Source organism: Idiotropiscis lumnitzeri, chromosome 1, assembly GCF_059441095.1.
Source record: "Idiotropiscis lumnitzeri isolate Australia: NSW breed Sydney's pygmy pipehorse chromosome 1, RoL_Ilum_1.0, whole genome shotgun sequence".
Taxonomy (NCBI): Eukaryota; Metazoa; Chordata; class Actinopteri; order Syngnathiformes; family Syngnathidae; genus Idiotropiscis; species Idiotropiscis lumnitzeri.
The window spans coordinates 35,241,722-35,255,001 of record NC_142391.1 but is presented as its reverse complement, the minus strand read 5'-3'; the positions used below and the strand labels follow the sequence as shown (position 1 = coordinate 35,255,001).

General features: G+C 40.7%; 2 protein-coding genes across 10 annotated transcripts in view; one reads left to right on the top strand and one right to left on the bottom strand.

The window, feature by feature from the left end:
• The first annotated feature begins 1,810 nt into the window (after positions 1–1,810).
• Positions 1,811–6,698, top strand: rhbdd3 (rhomboid domain containing 3). Its single transcript, XM_088297766.1, has 5 exons — positions 1,811–2,237; positions 2,328–2,711; positions 3,755–3,881; positions 3,979–4,218; positions 4,302–6,698. Exons 1-5 carry the CDS (start codon positions 2,081–2,083, stop codon positions 4,483–4,485), a joined length of 1,092 nt encoding a protein of 363 aa, XP_088153892.1. The 5' UTR covers positions 1,811–2,080; the 3' UTR covers positions 4,486–6,698.
• Positions 5,339–13,280, bottom strand: part of emid1 (EMI domain containing 1) — a 49,219-nt gene continuing 41,277 nt past the window's right edge. For 4 of the 9 annotated variants that reach the window (XM_088297697.1, XM_088297715.1, XM_088297725.1 and 1 more), the window contains exons 10-17: positions 11,636–11,713; positions 11,389–11,441; positions 11,251–11,313; positions 11,124–11,168; positions 10,964–11,008; positions 10,788–10,799; positions 8,007–8,091; positions 5,339–6,320 (exon numbers count right to left, since the gene is read on the bottom strand). In XM_088297697.1, the coding sequence (XP_088153823.1) occupies positions 6,187–6,320; positions 8,007–8,091; positions 10,788–10,799; positions 10,964–11,008; positions 11,124–11,168; positions 11,251–11,313; positions 11,389–11,441; positions 11,636–11,713 (515 nt within the window). In that variant the 3' untranslated portion in view covers positions 5,339–6,186. Of the gene's footprint in view, positions 6,321–7,733; positions 7,825–8,006; positions 8,092–10,424; positions 10,686–10,787; positions 10,800–10,963; positions 11,009–11,123; positions 11,169–11,250; positions 11,314–11,388; positions 11,442–11,635; positions 11,714–13,280 lie in introns of those variants that run through there. The other 5 variants (XM_088297734.1, XM_088297687.1, XM_088297706.1 and 2 more) reach the window with 5 other exon arrangements.

Below are 13,280 nucleotides of genomic sequence, written 5' to 3'. Positions count from 1 at the left end.
ATGTGACGATAGCACTGATCGTGAGCTTTATTTTATGTATTTGTACGAAAATGTGAATTCGCAGTTCGTAATAGCGTTCAATGTCCTGGCTACTTCTTACCAAAAGGTAATAGACCCAACTACCCATTAATGAACTTTACATTAATGTAAATGAATCATTTCACTTTTCAAAGCTTAATTTTAATCGAGGCAGACCCACCCCTCGTTTTCAATTATGTCGAGCAGACATGAGACAAACAAAACAAGTGAACAACCATTAATAAAACGTTTCCTTTTTTATTTTTAAATTGAAGTATCATTTATCCAGGTAAGAGAATTGATTTTTAGCTTGCTGACAGCAGAGTGAATTAAGTAAAAAAAATAAAAATAAAAGCAAGTATTGTACAAATAAAGATATAAGTACCACAAGCTTTACAAACACAAAACAAATCATAAAACATTTACATTTATTAGATCAGGGGTCTCAAACTTGCCAGGGAGCATTTACATTCCGCAAAATGGAATTTAGCCACGCTGCCTGACACTAAAACGTATGTGTGTGCATGTGTGTGTGTGAAGTGAAAAGTTGGCAACGAGAATAACCAATTTCAAGAAAAACAGAGCACAGGACTGACAAATCCTGAATGCACAGAGAAAATTCATCCATCCATCCATTATCTGTACCACTTCTCCTTACTAGGGTCGCAGGGGGTGCTGGAGCCTATCCCAGCTATCTTCGGGCAGTAGGCGGGAGGCACCCCGAACTGGTTGCCAGCCAATTGCAGGGCACACAGAGACGAACAACCATCCGTGCTCACACTCATACCTAGGGGCAATTTAGAGTGGTCAATTAACCTTCCATGCATGTCTTTGGAATGTGGAAGGAAACCGGAGTACCCGAAGGAAACAAACGCAGGTACGGAAAGAACATGCAAACTCCACACAGGAAGGCCGGAGCCGGGATCGAGCCCACGACGACTGCTGTCTCTCACTGTGAGGCCATCGTGCTAACCAGTCGGGACACCGTGCCGCAGCAGAGAAAATTGTGTTTCTAAAAATAAAAAAGTACATCAAACATTATTGCAAAAAAATAACAAACAAGCATCCAGTAGCCACACCGTCGAAGTCAACTGCATATGCAAATCGTTATTATATTATATAATATATTTTTTAAATGGTAGATAGTAATGTGTTGGGTTTGACTGTCTATTATACAGTATTGTACTCCAAATTAGCATTTGCCAGCTTGATTCGTGGTTGATCATGAATGGGGACATGACACCCAAAAGAAAGTCTGCCTTCAAAACATAAAAGAATGCAAGTAAACTATACTATAATATACTTACCCTATTCTTTGCATAACACAAACAACAAACAAAATGGTTTCTTGGGAAAAACAACTTGGGGGGTACATCACAGCATAGTGTTGAAGACAATCGGACAGTTTTGCGTTTTCAGGATTTGGGGGTCATCCAAAGCTATTCAACTATTCCACTCATGCACTGAGTAGCAAGATCAATCTATTATGATCTGACAATCTTTAAAGCAATGTTTACTTGAGGATCATGTTGTATGCAGGTTGCAACATTATTGGACATGCTAAGGAAATGTAAATGTTTTACTGTTGTAAAATGTGTCTGGATTGGGGAGGGGCAGAGGGGACAAAAGGGCGGGGATGTATGTTCTTCATGCTGCCCCGTCCACTATGCCTATGGCAATAGATTACAGCCAGTTTTGTACAGAGCAGGGAGGTACTGTGAATGCAATTTGTGTTACCCTGAAAATCTCGGTATGTCCAATAGGTGGCAGTATGTTGCTAAGGCAACTGCTTGCGAAGAAGAGTGATATCTGACGTTATGCGGAAGTTAATAATAACAATACACGACGCTTTAATGTACGAAAAAGCGTCCCTACGGAGTCGTGGTTGTTTTGGAACATACGTTTTTGACATCTTATCAATATATGGAGACTATACAAGATCAAAGTGAGAGCGTGTAGAGTTCTCGGGATAAAAAAAAACTATATAATGGCCACTCCACTCCAGACTAAAGTACCAGCGTAGCACAAAAGAAGGGAAAGGAACAATCGAGTCATTTAGGTCATGCGTTTTCGTGTATTTTCAGTATGGCTTGGATCAGATCGTCCAGGATTCTTTTTAGGGACAACCCTGCTCGTGGTGCTCATCTTGATGGTGTATGCTGCAGGTCTCCAAGCCCGTCTCAGTTTAGGTCCAGGTGGAGACTTTCCACGTTTCATAGGTATTAATTCATAAATGGAATAGTTATGGTTTTACTATATGTATGCATAGAAAACAACATTTGTTATTTGCTCCCCAACCCTTTTTTCAGACGTATTCCTGTACGCTCTCAATCATGACGATTTGCCCTCACTACTCGTCAGCGTTGCTCTGCTGCTGCTGTTCGGACCACATCAGGAGCGTCATTGGGGCACAGTCGCCTTTTTAGCCCTCTCCACCCTGACAATGACCGTATTACCTCTTATTTACACGTTGGTCATCTTTGTCTTCAGTCTTCAGGCCAGTCGGTTATGTGGCTATGCTGCCATTCATTTGGCATTGTTTACGGCCCATTGCCGTCACGTGACAAATAGGCGACTGCAGGGCTGTTTGCCAGTTTGGATTCTACCCTGGTTGCTGCTGCTGCTTTGTATGATCATGCTGCCCGGGACACCTGCCCTGCTTAATATCTGTGCCTTATGCATAGGGCATAACTGTATCCTTTTTGTTTAAATATGTAAGAATTTGTCAGTGTGAGGTGACATGTTGGTCTGGTGGTTGGCACAGTTCTGAGGTTGAGGCTTCTTGTGTTGGGTTTGCATGGGTTATTTTCATCTGCTCCAGCTTTCTCACACATTACAAAAGAACGTGGATAAGCGCTGGATGGATGAATTTCATGTCTTTTTGAATGTGCTAAATTCCTGTTTCAATGTCAGTGTAGTATTCACCAGAATAATGATGTGTTAAAGAGTTGCGCCATCGTGGAGGTCTGCATGAATGAAGCTCAACATCTTCTAGCTGATGCCAAGTTGTCCTTCAAGAAATGCACATGATTTTTCCATTTCTAGATGCAATTACAACCCATTCTGCCATGATTAAAAATTCTTATAATGATTGAATTAGTATATCATCCATCTGTAAGGTTTTCCACACTGCAAAAACTGCTCGAAAACAAATAACTCAATGATAAATATAAGTAAAATTACCTGAAAATAGAATTGGAAAATGTGTCTGTAAACAGCCTAAAAATAACATCTTAACTTTAGCGTATATTCTGTATATACTTATAGAATTATGGTATTACTTAAAGCTAAACTTCCTCATAAAAATCTCAATGACTTATAATACTGTAACATATTTAAAGGAGAAATGCCTCAACATACAGAAATTGCATTTTATATTTACTTAATTAAATCTTTGTTTGAGTTTAGTTTTTGTGGTGTATAATGATTTGTAAACATTCAGTCATTATTATCTATTTCTGAACCTCAGTACATACAATACGTTTAGTTTCAAGGCTTGAGAAAACCGAAAACAAATACTACTGTTTTGGGCACTTTTTGTGTTGCTTGCCACTGAAAGAGTCGTAAATTCAATTGGTAAGCAGAAAACTATTTATTGATCATTGTGAGTGAAGAAAAAAAAATAGTTAAAAGTTGCAACCAGTCTCTTTTTGTGAAGAAGGTAATGAATCCCAGAAAGCTTCAAGGTGCTTTGGAAATTGCTCTCTCTTCTTGTGATACTTAATAAACATGTCAGATACCCTCAGCTTTATTGGGATGCTACAGGAGCTGGAGAAAGCCAATGTCCTGACCTTCATTCCCACTTCCGTGTATATTCCAAGTTCGTCCAGACTAAGATTGCCAACCTACAGTTCCTCACAGATGTATGAGTCATCTTGATTTCATCCCTTTTTTATTCAATATTCACACTCACCTTCACCATAAGATACTTTAATTATTTCAATATTTTCCCTCTCTAAGTTCCAGATCACCGTCTCAATTTATGCATGAAAATCATGCAACACCACCTCCGATGAGGGACCCCTTAACGTTGGACCACCATGTGTGGGAGGAGCCACTGTCTGACTGGAGGCCAGAGTGTGAAGCAGCGGTGTTGGAAGAACAGCTGCTGAGGGCCGGAATACTTGCCTCCTTACAGGATGCCCCAGAGGAAGTCAATCGAAAAGTAGAAGTGCCAAAATCGTCTGTTTCTGCACTGAGGTTGGTAACGACAAAAAAACCCAAGTCATATCGTTCATGTAGATGATTTGGTGGGATGATGGCTACAATGTTTCCTCCTCTAGACTCCAGCAGTTGGAGAAGATGGGCTTCCCCACAGAAAAAGCTGTCGTGGCGCTTGCAGCCTCGAAACAGCTAGATGGCGCTATTTCCTTACTCATAGATGACCGTGTTGGAGAGCAGGCTGTGGTCATAGCAAAGGGGAAGAAGACCCCTCCCCCAAAAGGCCCTTCCGTCACTCAACGCTGACGTGGAGCCTGAAAAACTGTTGGCCTTTATACAGTAAACTGGACTGATATTTAGATTTTTGCCAAGCTTCAACATTACGTTTTCCTGGGAAATAAATCTGTATTTAACATGATTTCGGATTAGGGGGGAGAATTTGATTTTGATTGGAGAATCTCACCGAATGGCCTGAACTGTTTTTTATATGCCAGTACCACATCAAACAAAAGAATGATGCTACTCAACTTATTGCAGTTAGCCATCATGTTCATCTTCTGACCAGTTACGACTGAGCAACGTAGGGCCGTTAACTTCTCTTTGAGTACCCTTTTGGAATCAATACTTTCATCCTCTTGCGCTGGTCGTTAATCGCAAATTAGGTTTGTTCATATTTACACAAATATGGAATTTATCAAATTCAATTAATGTTGCTAAAATGAGTACATGTCACTGAAAATCCAGAAAAGCTCAATTTTAGAGTAAAAAGCTAGAAATTGACAAAGATCCAACCACAAGTCAGTCTAATCATCATATGAATTATTTTGTTCTCTACATTTAAAAGGGGGTGCACTTGCAGTTCCACACTGGAAAAAAAAAAACAACAGAATTTTTGATGATTAAAATGTGGCAAACTGATATCCGCTCCTTTTCCCCCCTCAAAATAAGCAAATATGTTAGTTTAACACGTTCTAATAATGCGCACCCGATATACTCGTTTGAATAAAGTAAATAATTTTTTTTTCAAGGCAAAACCAGGAGAAGAAAATATCAGTAAATTCATTAATTGCCAATTATTCCCAACGCTGTAGCGAATGTCTAATAATTATCAGGCGATGCTAATGTTCCGTAGTGACACAGTGAGCTAACTTGTTTAGAAAACAGTGAACATCGTTTTATTACAGCGATCATCAGGAGACAGAATTGTATTAACACTAACACGTTGTTATATGACAGCATACAAAAAAAACTACCATTGACAATTTTTAAATACGTTCACAATAAGCTTGATTTACAAAGAAAAAAAATCTATCAGGACAGCACCAACATAACACTGGTTCCAGTTTTGCATTTTCCTGTGTGTTGAATTTTTTTCAAAATCATTTTCAGAATGAAATAAAATCCACTCTATCACAAGGTGATGTAACAAATGTAAATACGTTGTAGTATATTTGATCACTTTTTCAGTGTGTAATTTAGTCCGAAAACATCACGCTCACATATAGCAACACATCTCAGTTATAGTAGTGATGACTGTGTTTTTAGTGCACTACATACAACCGAGTTTAACAATATAAGCGATACATCAAAATGAATAATAGAGGTTTGTCTGAAGTTCAGGAGATTGTACATGCTCATGAGATCTCATGACATTGCTGCTACATTGAAAAAAACTACAAACTCAAGTCCAGTCTCTTATGTTTCATGTCCACAAATGGATTAAGCTAAATGACCCTTATTGCCAAGATTTGTGGCCTGCGGAGCACCACAGGTAATTCAGAGCATCCTGGGAGCTGCAGCTGGAAGTGGTTATGGTGATAGGGGGTGTCGAACTAGTTGCCACAGGTGCAGGAGGACATGGTGGAGTATCATTGGCATTTCCCTGAGGTGTCCCCCAACCGAAATCTGACAGGAAAGCCCCCTCAAAAAGGCTATCAGTTAAGTGGTGAGTGCCGATGCAACTTATAGGAAGGCAACCCAGCATGCAGTCCTCAGGGAGTCAGGGGGCTACTTCCCTCGAACCTTGGTGTCGGAAGACAGAGGAGAAGCAGGTCGATACGGAAGCGCACCTGCTCGCTTATCTCTGTAGAAACTAGGGGAGGCTGTGCCAAATGGTCCATCCCCAGAGCCTAGATCAGGTTCTGTTGAAGAAAGACAGCAGTTGGAACAGGGCCTCCCTGCCCAGCACTGTGTTGTTTGACCACCTGCACGCTTGTTGTTGTTTTTGAACGGGAATTATCATAAGCAAGCCCTCATATTGATCAGACATCGGTTAATTGTCTATCAAGTCTCTTTGCTGCTAGAACCTGCAACAAAGGTTGTGTCTGGTGAGTGGGGCTGCAACAACACTTAACATTCAGGACCGTACGCCCAGACAACTGCTCAGTGAATGTTATTCTTGTCCTGTGTCCAAAGGAAAAGCATGTATGTCAATGTACAGCTGTGTTTGTGTTGTTCTTAAGATGTGGTGTTGTGAAAAATATATTGTTGGGGAAAGAAAAATAAAATGTATAGACATACATGTTTTTCATCAGACAGTAACAATAGTCATCCAAAAAGTGTAACTTTGTCATCCCACGGGATATATTAGATTGATAGTTTGACCATGAGATATTTTCTTTTGATGTTACTGGGGGTATTTCTGACAAGTACTGATGAAGTTATGTGTCAGTCAAGCAAAAGGTCAAAGGTCAATTATAAACAATTCCAGTGGTTCTCAAACTTTTTTTTAGTGACGTACCCCCCGTGAAATGTTTTTTTCAGCCAAGTACACCTTAACACTCTCTTCAAGCGATTGGCAAGTTAATGAGAGGAGGCACGTGACAAGTTGGGTCAAACCGTTCTAGGTTGGGTGGGATCTGAGTTTTAAAAATAACAATATTGAATAACCTACTGAACATGAAATTCATTTTAATTCAATAATTGTTGTTTAAAGGATTTTTTTTTGCAAGTTTGTTTGTTTTATTTAAAATCGTGCGTACCCCCTGGAGTTTCTTCAAGCACTCCCAGGGATACTAGTACCCCCATTTGAGAACCACTGCTCTAGTTCACCAACTTTCTTACTAGGAAGTGGAAGTACAGTACATGCTGAATTGTGTTGTCATCCAAATGTGTCATGGAATGTATGGCAAATCAAGATATCTGGTGGGATAGTGGTTGTGACCAAGCACTCCAAGTTATTGACGGTCTTAAAACTAAAATCATTTAATTTGAGGAAAAATCCAAATGTTGCAGCACTACTCTCCAGACAAGCACATTAGATATACACTGCAACACATTAACCCACATAGCACATTGATTTTCATGAATTAAAAGCAGTAAGTTTGCTTGATCTTTTTGATTAAGACTCCCAGAACTGAAAACTGTACATCAATTACATTTCTACAAAACATCTACTTTAAATCAACTCCACCAACATTCCGCAGTTCAGTAAGATTTTGTAACAACACGTCATGTTTCCAGCACTACCTCTGTTTTCTAGATTGGATGTTTTTTGTGTGCGTGTGTCTATTTGAGGGCCAGCAGAGCTGTAGGTGAGGATGTCTCATCGTTACCTGGCCAGATGATAGCCTCCAGCAGCGTCACCCTACGAGCCAGAAGCTCAAGATCAGCCTGCAAGTCGCGGAACATCTGCAAGCTAAAGTCCTATCAGAGAGCAGTGACAGGGGGGTGCTGGGTGAGGGGGTGTGAAAACACCAGCCTGAGTCCTGGGGGGCTGCTCGTGACTGTTGCCACTCCCTGTCCCAGTAGGTGAAGTGCAGTGGGAGTTGGAGCCCCCTACCTTGACCCCTGCCTTAAACTGACCCTGCCTCAGGCCTCCTACTCACCATGAATACCGATCATAGTCTCGAGGATTAAAACCCTCTCAGCTAAGATCTTCAGCGCCTCTCTGATCTGATGTATTCCGTCCCCCTGTGAAGATAGATACAGCCGTCATTGTTAGGAGCGCAAGCTGAAGAACTGCACGCCAAGATGCAGGTCCTTTGCTTTTTCTTCTCAATACAGTTCAGCAGTTAGAAGGTTAAACAGTCCACACATCTGTCCAGCACTGTCTGCTTCCTATGTGTCTCTAGCTCCCTCATTCTCTGGCCATGCTGCTATACAGTATGACGCCAGTCTTTGCCATGCTGGGCTGGACAACAGCAGCATGCATGTCACAACAGTCACACATTTGACACACCCGGACCAAACTCTTCCAGGATTTATATTTGCTCATGCTATGTATGCATTCTTGTTTTTTTGTCTGCAATTCAGCCATGGAAAGATTTCAACACCACTGCATGTTTAATGTTATTGTGGTCATGAAATCACAATCTGGAGGTCAGCGTGCAGGGTGTACTTTGCACTCACTGGACACTTTATTGGGTACACAAAGTTAATAATGCACACTTTTAATTATTGACACTTATGTATTATTGTATTTTGAAGCTATGTGGAATGGCAATAAGTCTTTACAGTAATCCTAAATTAGTCTTTGACAGAGCAATTGCTTTTGTTACAATGTCAAGAGTACATGCAGTACATTAAAATACCCCCCTCACATTTCTTTTCATTAGACAGCAGTGAAGAAATGATACCAGGCTAAAATATAAAGTAGCTTGTGTGCATCTTGTCCAACAGTGTAAATTTACTGTCCCCTAAAAATAACATCACACACAGCTGTTAATATTGAAAGCGCCGGCAACAAAAGCGAGCACACCTCTAAGTGAAAATGTCCAAGTTGGTCCCACAGTGACAACATTTTGTGTGAGCACTGCCAAAATATCAACCAAATACATTTATTGGTCTCATCAGACCACAGGACATGGTTCCAGTAGTCCATGTCTTTTGTCTGCTTGTCTTCGGCAAACTGCTTGCGAGTGTTCTTGCGCATTAGCTTCCTTCTGGATAGACAACCATGCAAACCAATTTGATGCAGTATTCGGCCTATGGACTGAGTACTAACTTGATGACCGTCTGCCCCTTTCACGTCTGCAGCAATCCTGACAGCATTTTTCCAAATCAACTTCAGGCACTAACTTGCTTGAGAGACCGTGACGCGGACTGCTCTGAGTGGAACTGGGGAGGGAAAATAAACGTCTCCTGAGTCCTTAGACACTGTGATGTCATTTTCAGTCGACAGCCAGTTGCAATACAAGGCAAATGGCAGTCCGTTAATATGGAAGAAAACTGGTTCATTTTTTTGCTAAGCAATTCACATTCCACAAATGCAATATTAATTGGAATACTGACTTTAGTCTAGTCGGGACACATAGAACATATTTTTGTAAAAAAATGTTTTGACTTGAGTTCCCTTTTAATGCGTGTGTTGAGTTTGTTTTTTGAGGGGACAGTAAATTTACACTGTTATATACAAGCTTTATACTAACTACTTTACATTGTGGCATAGTGTCATTTCTTTAATGTTGCCCCATGAATATATATATATATATATATATATATAATTTAGTTTGTATAAAATAATATGAAAAATATATGATCTGTAGCTAAAATATCAAAAACCTTTCTCAGTATCATTGAGGGCAGTTCTACGGAACTTCTAACTACGGTACAATAATAAATTGAGTATACTGCATTGTCCAACTAATACGTTTGATCGGGCCTATTGAAATTAGCAATATCAAATACATATAGACAGATTTATTGACAAAGTTGGGTGTGCAGGGAATGAGCAAGGGTACCCAAGAGAGTGTCCAGTGAGTGTAAATTTAAATCTTGTTACACACTTTTTTTTTTGTTGAAACTGAAGGCATTGATTTTGAGTTATATTAAAACTTAAAGGTCCATAATTCACCATCACAAAAAAAGAAGGCATGCACGAAGGGGGAGAGGTGGGGTTGCATGGTAAAAATGTCCTGATTAGTATGACAGAAATGATTTATGTTTATTGAAAAAAAGTCAAAGTATAAAACATTTAGCCATTGCAGGCTATTTCATTTAAAGCAAGAGCAAATGTAATGAGGGTCAACTTTGCCATGTTTCAATGCAGCAGCCTTGTTTTGTACTTGTTAATATTGCCATGCAGAAAATGAATCTGGCAAGATGGGATAAAAGAGGGTAGCTGTATCCACTCCACAACACCTCTGAACCCAACAGAACCCACGACTGACACATAAATGAAAAGATTTGGCATATGCATCGAATTGCATTTTACTTTCATTCCTTAAAAAATGTCATCTTTAGCAAAGAAAATCAATTTAGAAGACCGTAAATTTAGGGAAAAATGTGCTGAAGGATTCAGCCTTCTCCTCTCTGTCTTGGTTGTAGTGTATTGGTGTAACCAGATTGATGGCTGTGATGCTATTTTGACATATATGCCAAAGTCAGATGCTGCCAAAATGACTGTGAAAGGTAGCCATAGCTTGCAGAGGGAGTCAGACAGCTTCAGGGTCAAGAGGACAATGTCATGATGGGGGGCTGCAGTCCGGAGCGCACCCCGAGGACCAACAATACAAAAACGCAAAAAGACTGAAGTTTTCCACACACAAACGCATACGGTTCACCAGCTGAAATCACATGTACAAAAAAACACATGGTGGGTGAGAAGACATGAGAGGACAAGAAAAACATATAGCCTATACAAATATCCTGAATAGAAAATATCTTACATTTAGATTGCTCTTGTAAAATGAAAAAGAGGTCAAAGAAAAGGAAGGATTAGACAGACAGGGGAAATGTAATACTTAACAACAAGGGAGTGTTAAAATAGTTCTTAAAAGCAAAGAACAGGCTTTTGTACAACCAAAAGTGCTTGTGCACGACCACCAAATGCGCTCCTTCTCACCGGTAAGCCCTTCTCTCCTGGCTCTCCTTTGGGACCTGATAATCCCTGGAAAAGAATTGTGTGACTTAAAGAAAATGAAATGTGTTCTATTATCTCATAAAGATCATTGGCAAGATCCTTTTAATCCTAAAAACTGAGGTTAGGGTTTAGGTTGGCTTACCGGCTCGCCCCTGAAGCCCCTGTCCCCTGGGTAACCCGATGGACCCTGAACCAAAAGCGTATAATTTTTTTGAAGGATCATGGATGAACAAACAGGAAAGCTGTCGCGCAAAATCAGTGGAACTCACTCTCTCTCCGCGCTCTCCCTTCGGCCCCATGGGACCATGCGCTCCGGGAGTCCCAGGTTTACCCTGTCAACATGATTATAATTATAACAAACAGTCTAGAGATTGACTCTTTTCCTAAACTGGTGTCAGCCATCTTACGTTTTGTCCCTGTGGGCCCGGAGGTCCTGCTGGTCCTTTTGGACCTGTCGGACCTACACAAGAATTGGAAGACATAAAATTAGTGGATCAGATGAATATACTGGCGTTAACACTAGTGTATTGAAAATACCTGGCACATACACTAATGTATAAAAAAAAAAAGAACTTTAATTCCAAATTGGGTCAGGGTTTTGGGATAGACTGTGTATAGAGGCACTTCATGTATTTCAAAGAGTGAAAGACTTACCAATCGGCCCAGGAGGACCCTGCGGTCCTGGTGTTGAATCGTGGAAAGAGTTGGTGAAGAAGGGGTCTTTTCCTCGCTCTGAAAATAAAATGAAATAGAGGTTAATTGAATGCTTCTATCATCACTATACAGTCATGGGGAAAGTTTTGGTGGGATTCATATTTTGTGTCTCACTAAAATGGTCACTTAAATTATAATTTTTTTTTTAATGATCAAGTCCAGAAAACATCTGCATACATACTGCAGTGAATTGCACGTCTTAAATTTGAATTGTAAAATCGAGAATTGAGCAAGAAAAAAAATAGTTGCCTTGACAAAAAGTGTCCGTCAACGACTGCACAAAAAATGAGACCAGTACAAATGCTGTACCCATTTATACCACATGGTGGCGCGGTGTCACAAATAACTACACGGATCTAAATTCGGCAAGCTCAAAAGCAACATAGCACATATAGGACAAGTGTCGATAGAAAAGTACAAGAAGAAAGTGAGTGAGAGGAAGTGCGTGTTCTTAGAGAAACAGAACAGTAGATATCTGATTGTAGTTTTTGACTTCAGGGAGGAAGAATGATGACAGAAAACATCATCCAGCTGAAATATCAATGAGCATCTCCAATTGACTTAGACATCCGAGACAGTAATTGTCATTTTGTCGGTCTGTCTTCACATTTGCTCTTTGTAATTCGGTCTGTCTTCACATTTGCTCTTTGTAATTCCTATCTGTGATCTTGACCCACGCCAAATGTCATTCTTGACATTCTGGGAGCAGGTTTTTAAGCACTAGTGGTCCACAGGAGGGACATTTTACCCTTTCATGGATACATACAAGCCAAATAAACCAATGTTTTCCCAAGTAAGGTCAGCTCAGATCGGCCTGCCCGCCTCCCCGTCCTCCTGGCATTCCCTGCTGTTACTTTGATGTGAAAGAAATGGCTCCCAGTCTTATCATGCCAATCCTAAAACCTACAAAGGAAGCTCAAGCGGACAAATCTGTGCTTTAAATACCCCCTCCTCCTTTAAAGCCAGTGAATCAACAAATAAAAGGTGCTGATGCATCGACCTTAAGAGGAATGAGGAGCCGACATCTGGAAGCAGTTGAATGACATCAGCGGTGGACAGGTTCTCATCCCAGCATGTAAAGTCTGTGTCAATCTCACACCGTCTCATTGCCTTCGATCTCGCCACCCTTAATTCTGTTCTACTTGGCTCAGAAGCAAAATGGGCCAAGAGCACTGAAAACACCTTTTAAGTTTGAAAAGACTTTCTTTTCCGTTTGTTAAGCATCTCGCCATCAACTTTCCGTTTGATGATTTGTATGGATGAGCTGGTGTCAGGTCCATGACAAGATCCTTGAGCTCACCCTTTCTAGTCAAAACTATCCATCCATTCATCATCTGTTCTGCTTTTCCTCATGAGGGCCACGGACGTGTTGAGCCTATCTCAGCTGTTTTTGGGAGGTAGGCAGGGGTACACCCTGAACTGGTTGTCAGCCAATCGCAGGGCACACAAAGACATACAACCATCCGTGCTCACACTCATACTTAAGGGGCAATTTAGAGTGGTCAATCAACCTGCCATGCATGTCTTTGGAATGTGGGAGGAAACCGGAGTACCCGGAGGAATCCTACACAGGCACAGGGAGTAC

Excerpts from the sequence above, each read along its gene's own strand:
- rhbdd3 (XM_088297766.1), top strand. The coding sequence starts at position 2,081 with ATGCGTTTTCGTGTATTTTCAGTATGGCTTGGATCAGATCGTCCAGGA. Across the intron at positions 2,712-3,754 it reads CTTATGCATAGGGCATAACT|ATACCCTCAGCTTTATTGGG; the intron begins GTATCCTTTTTG and ends TAAACATGTCAG. Across the intron at positions 4,219-4,301 it reads TCGTCTGTTTCTGCACTGAG|ACTCCAGCAGTTGGAGAAGA; the intron begins GTTGGTAACGAC and ends TTCCTCCTCTAG.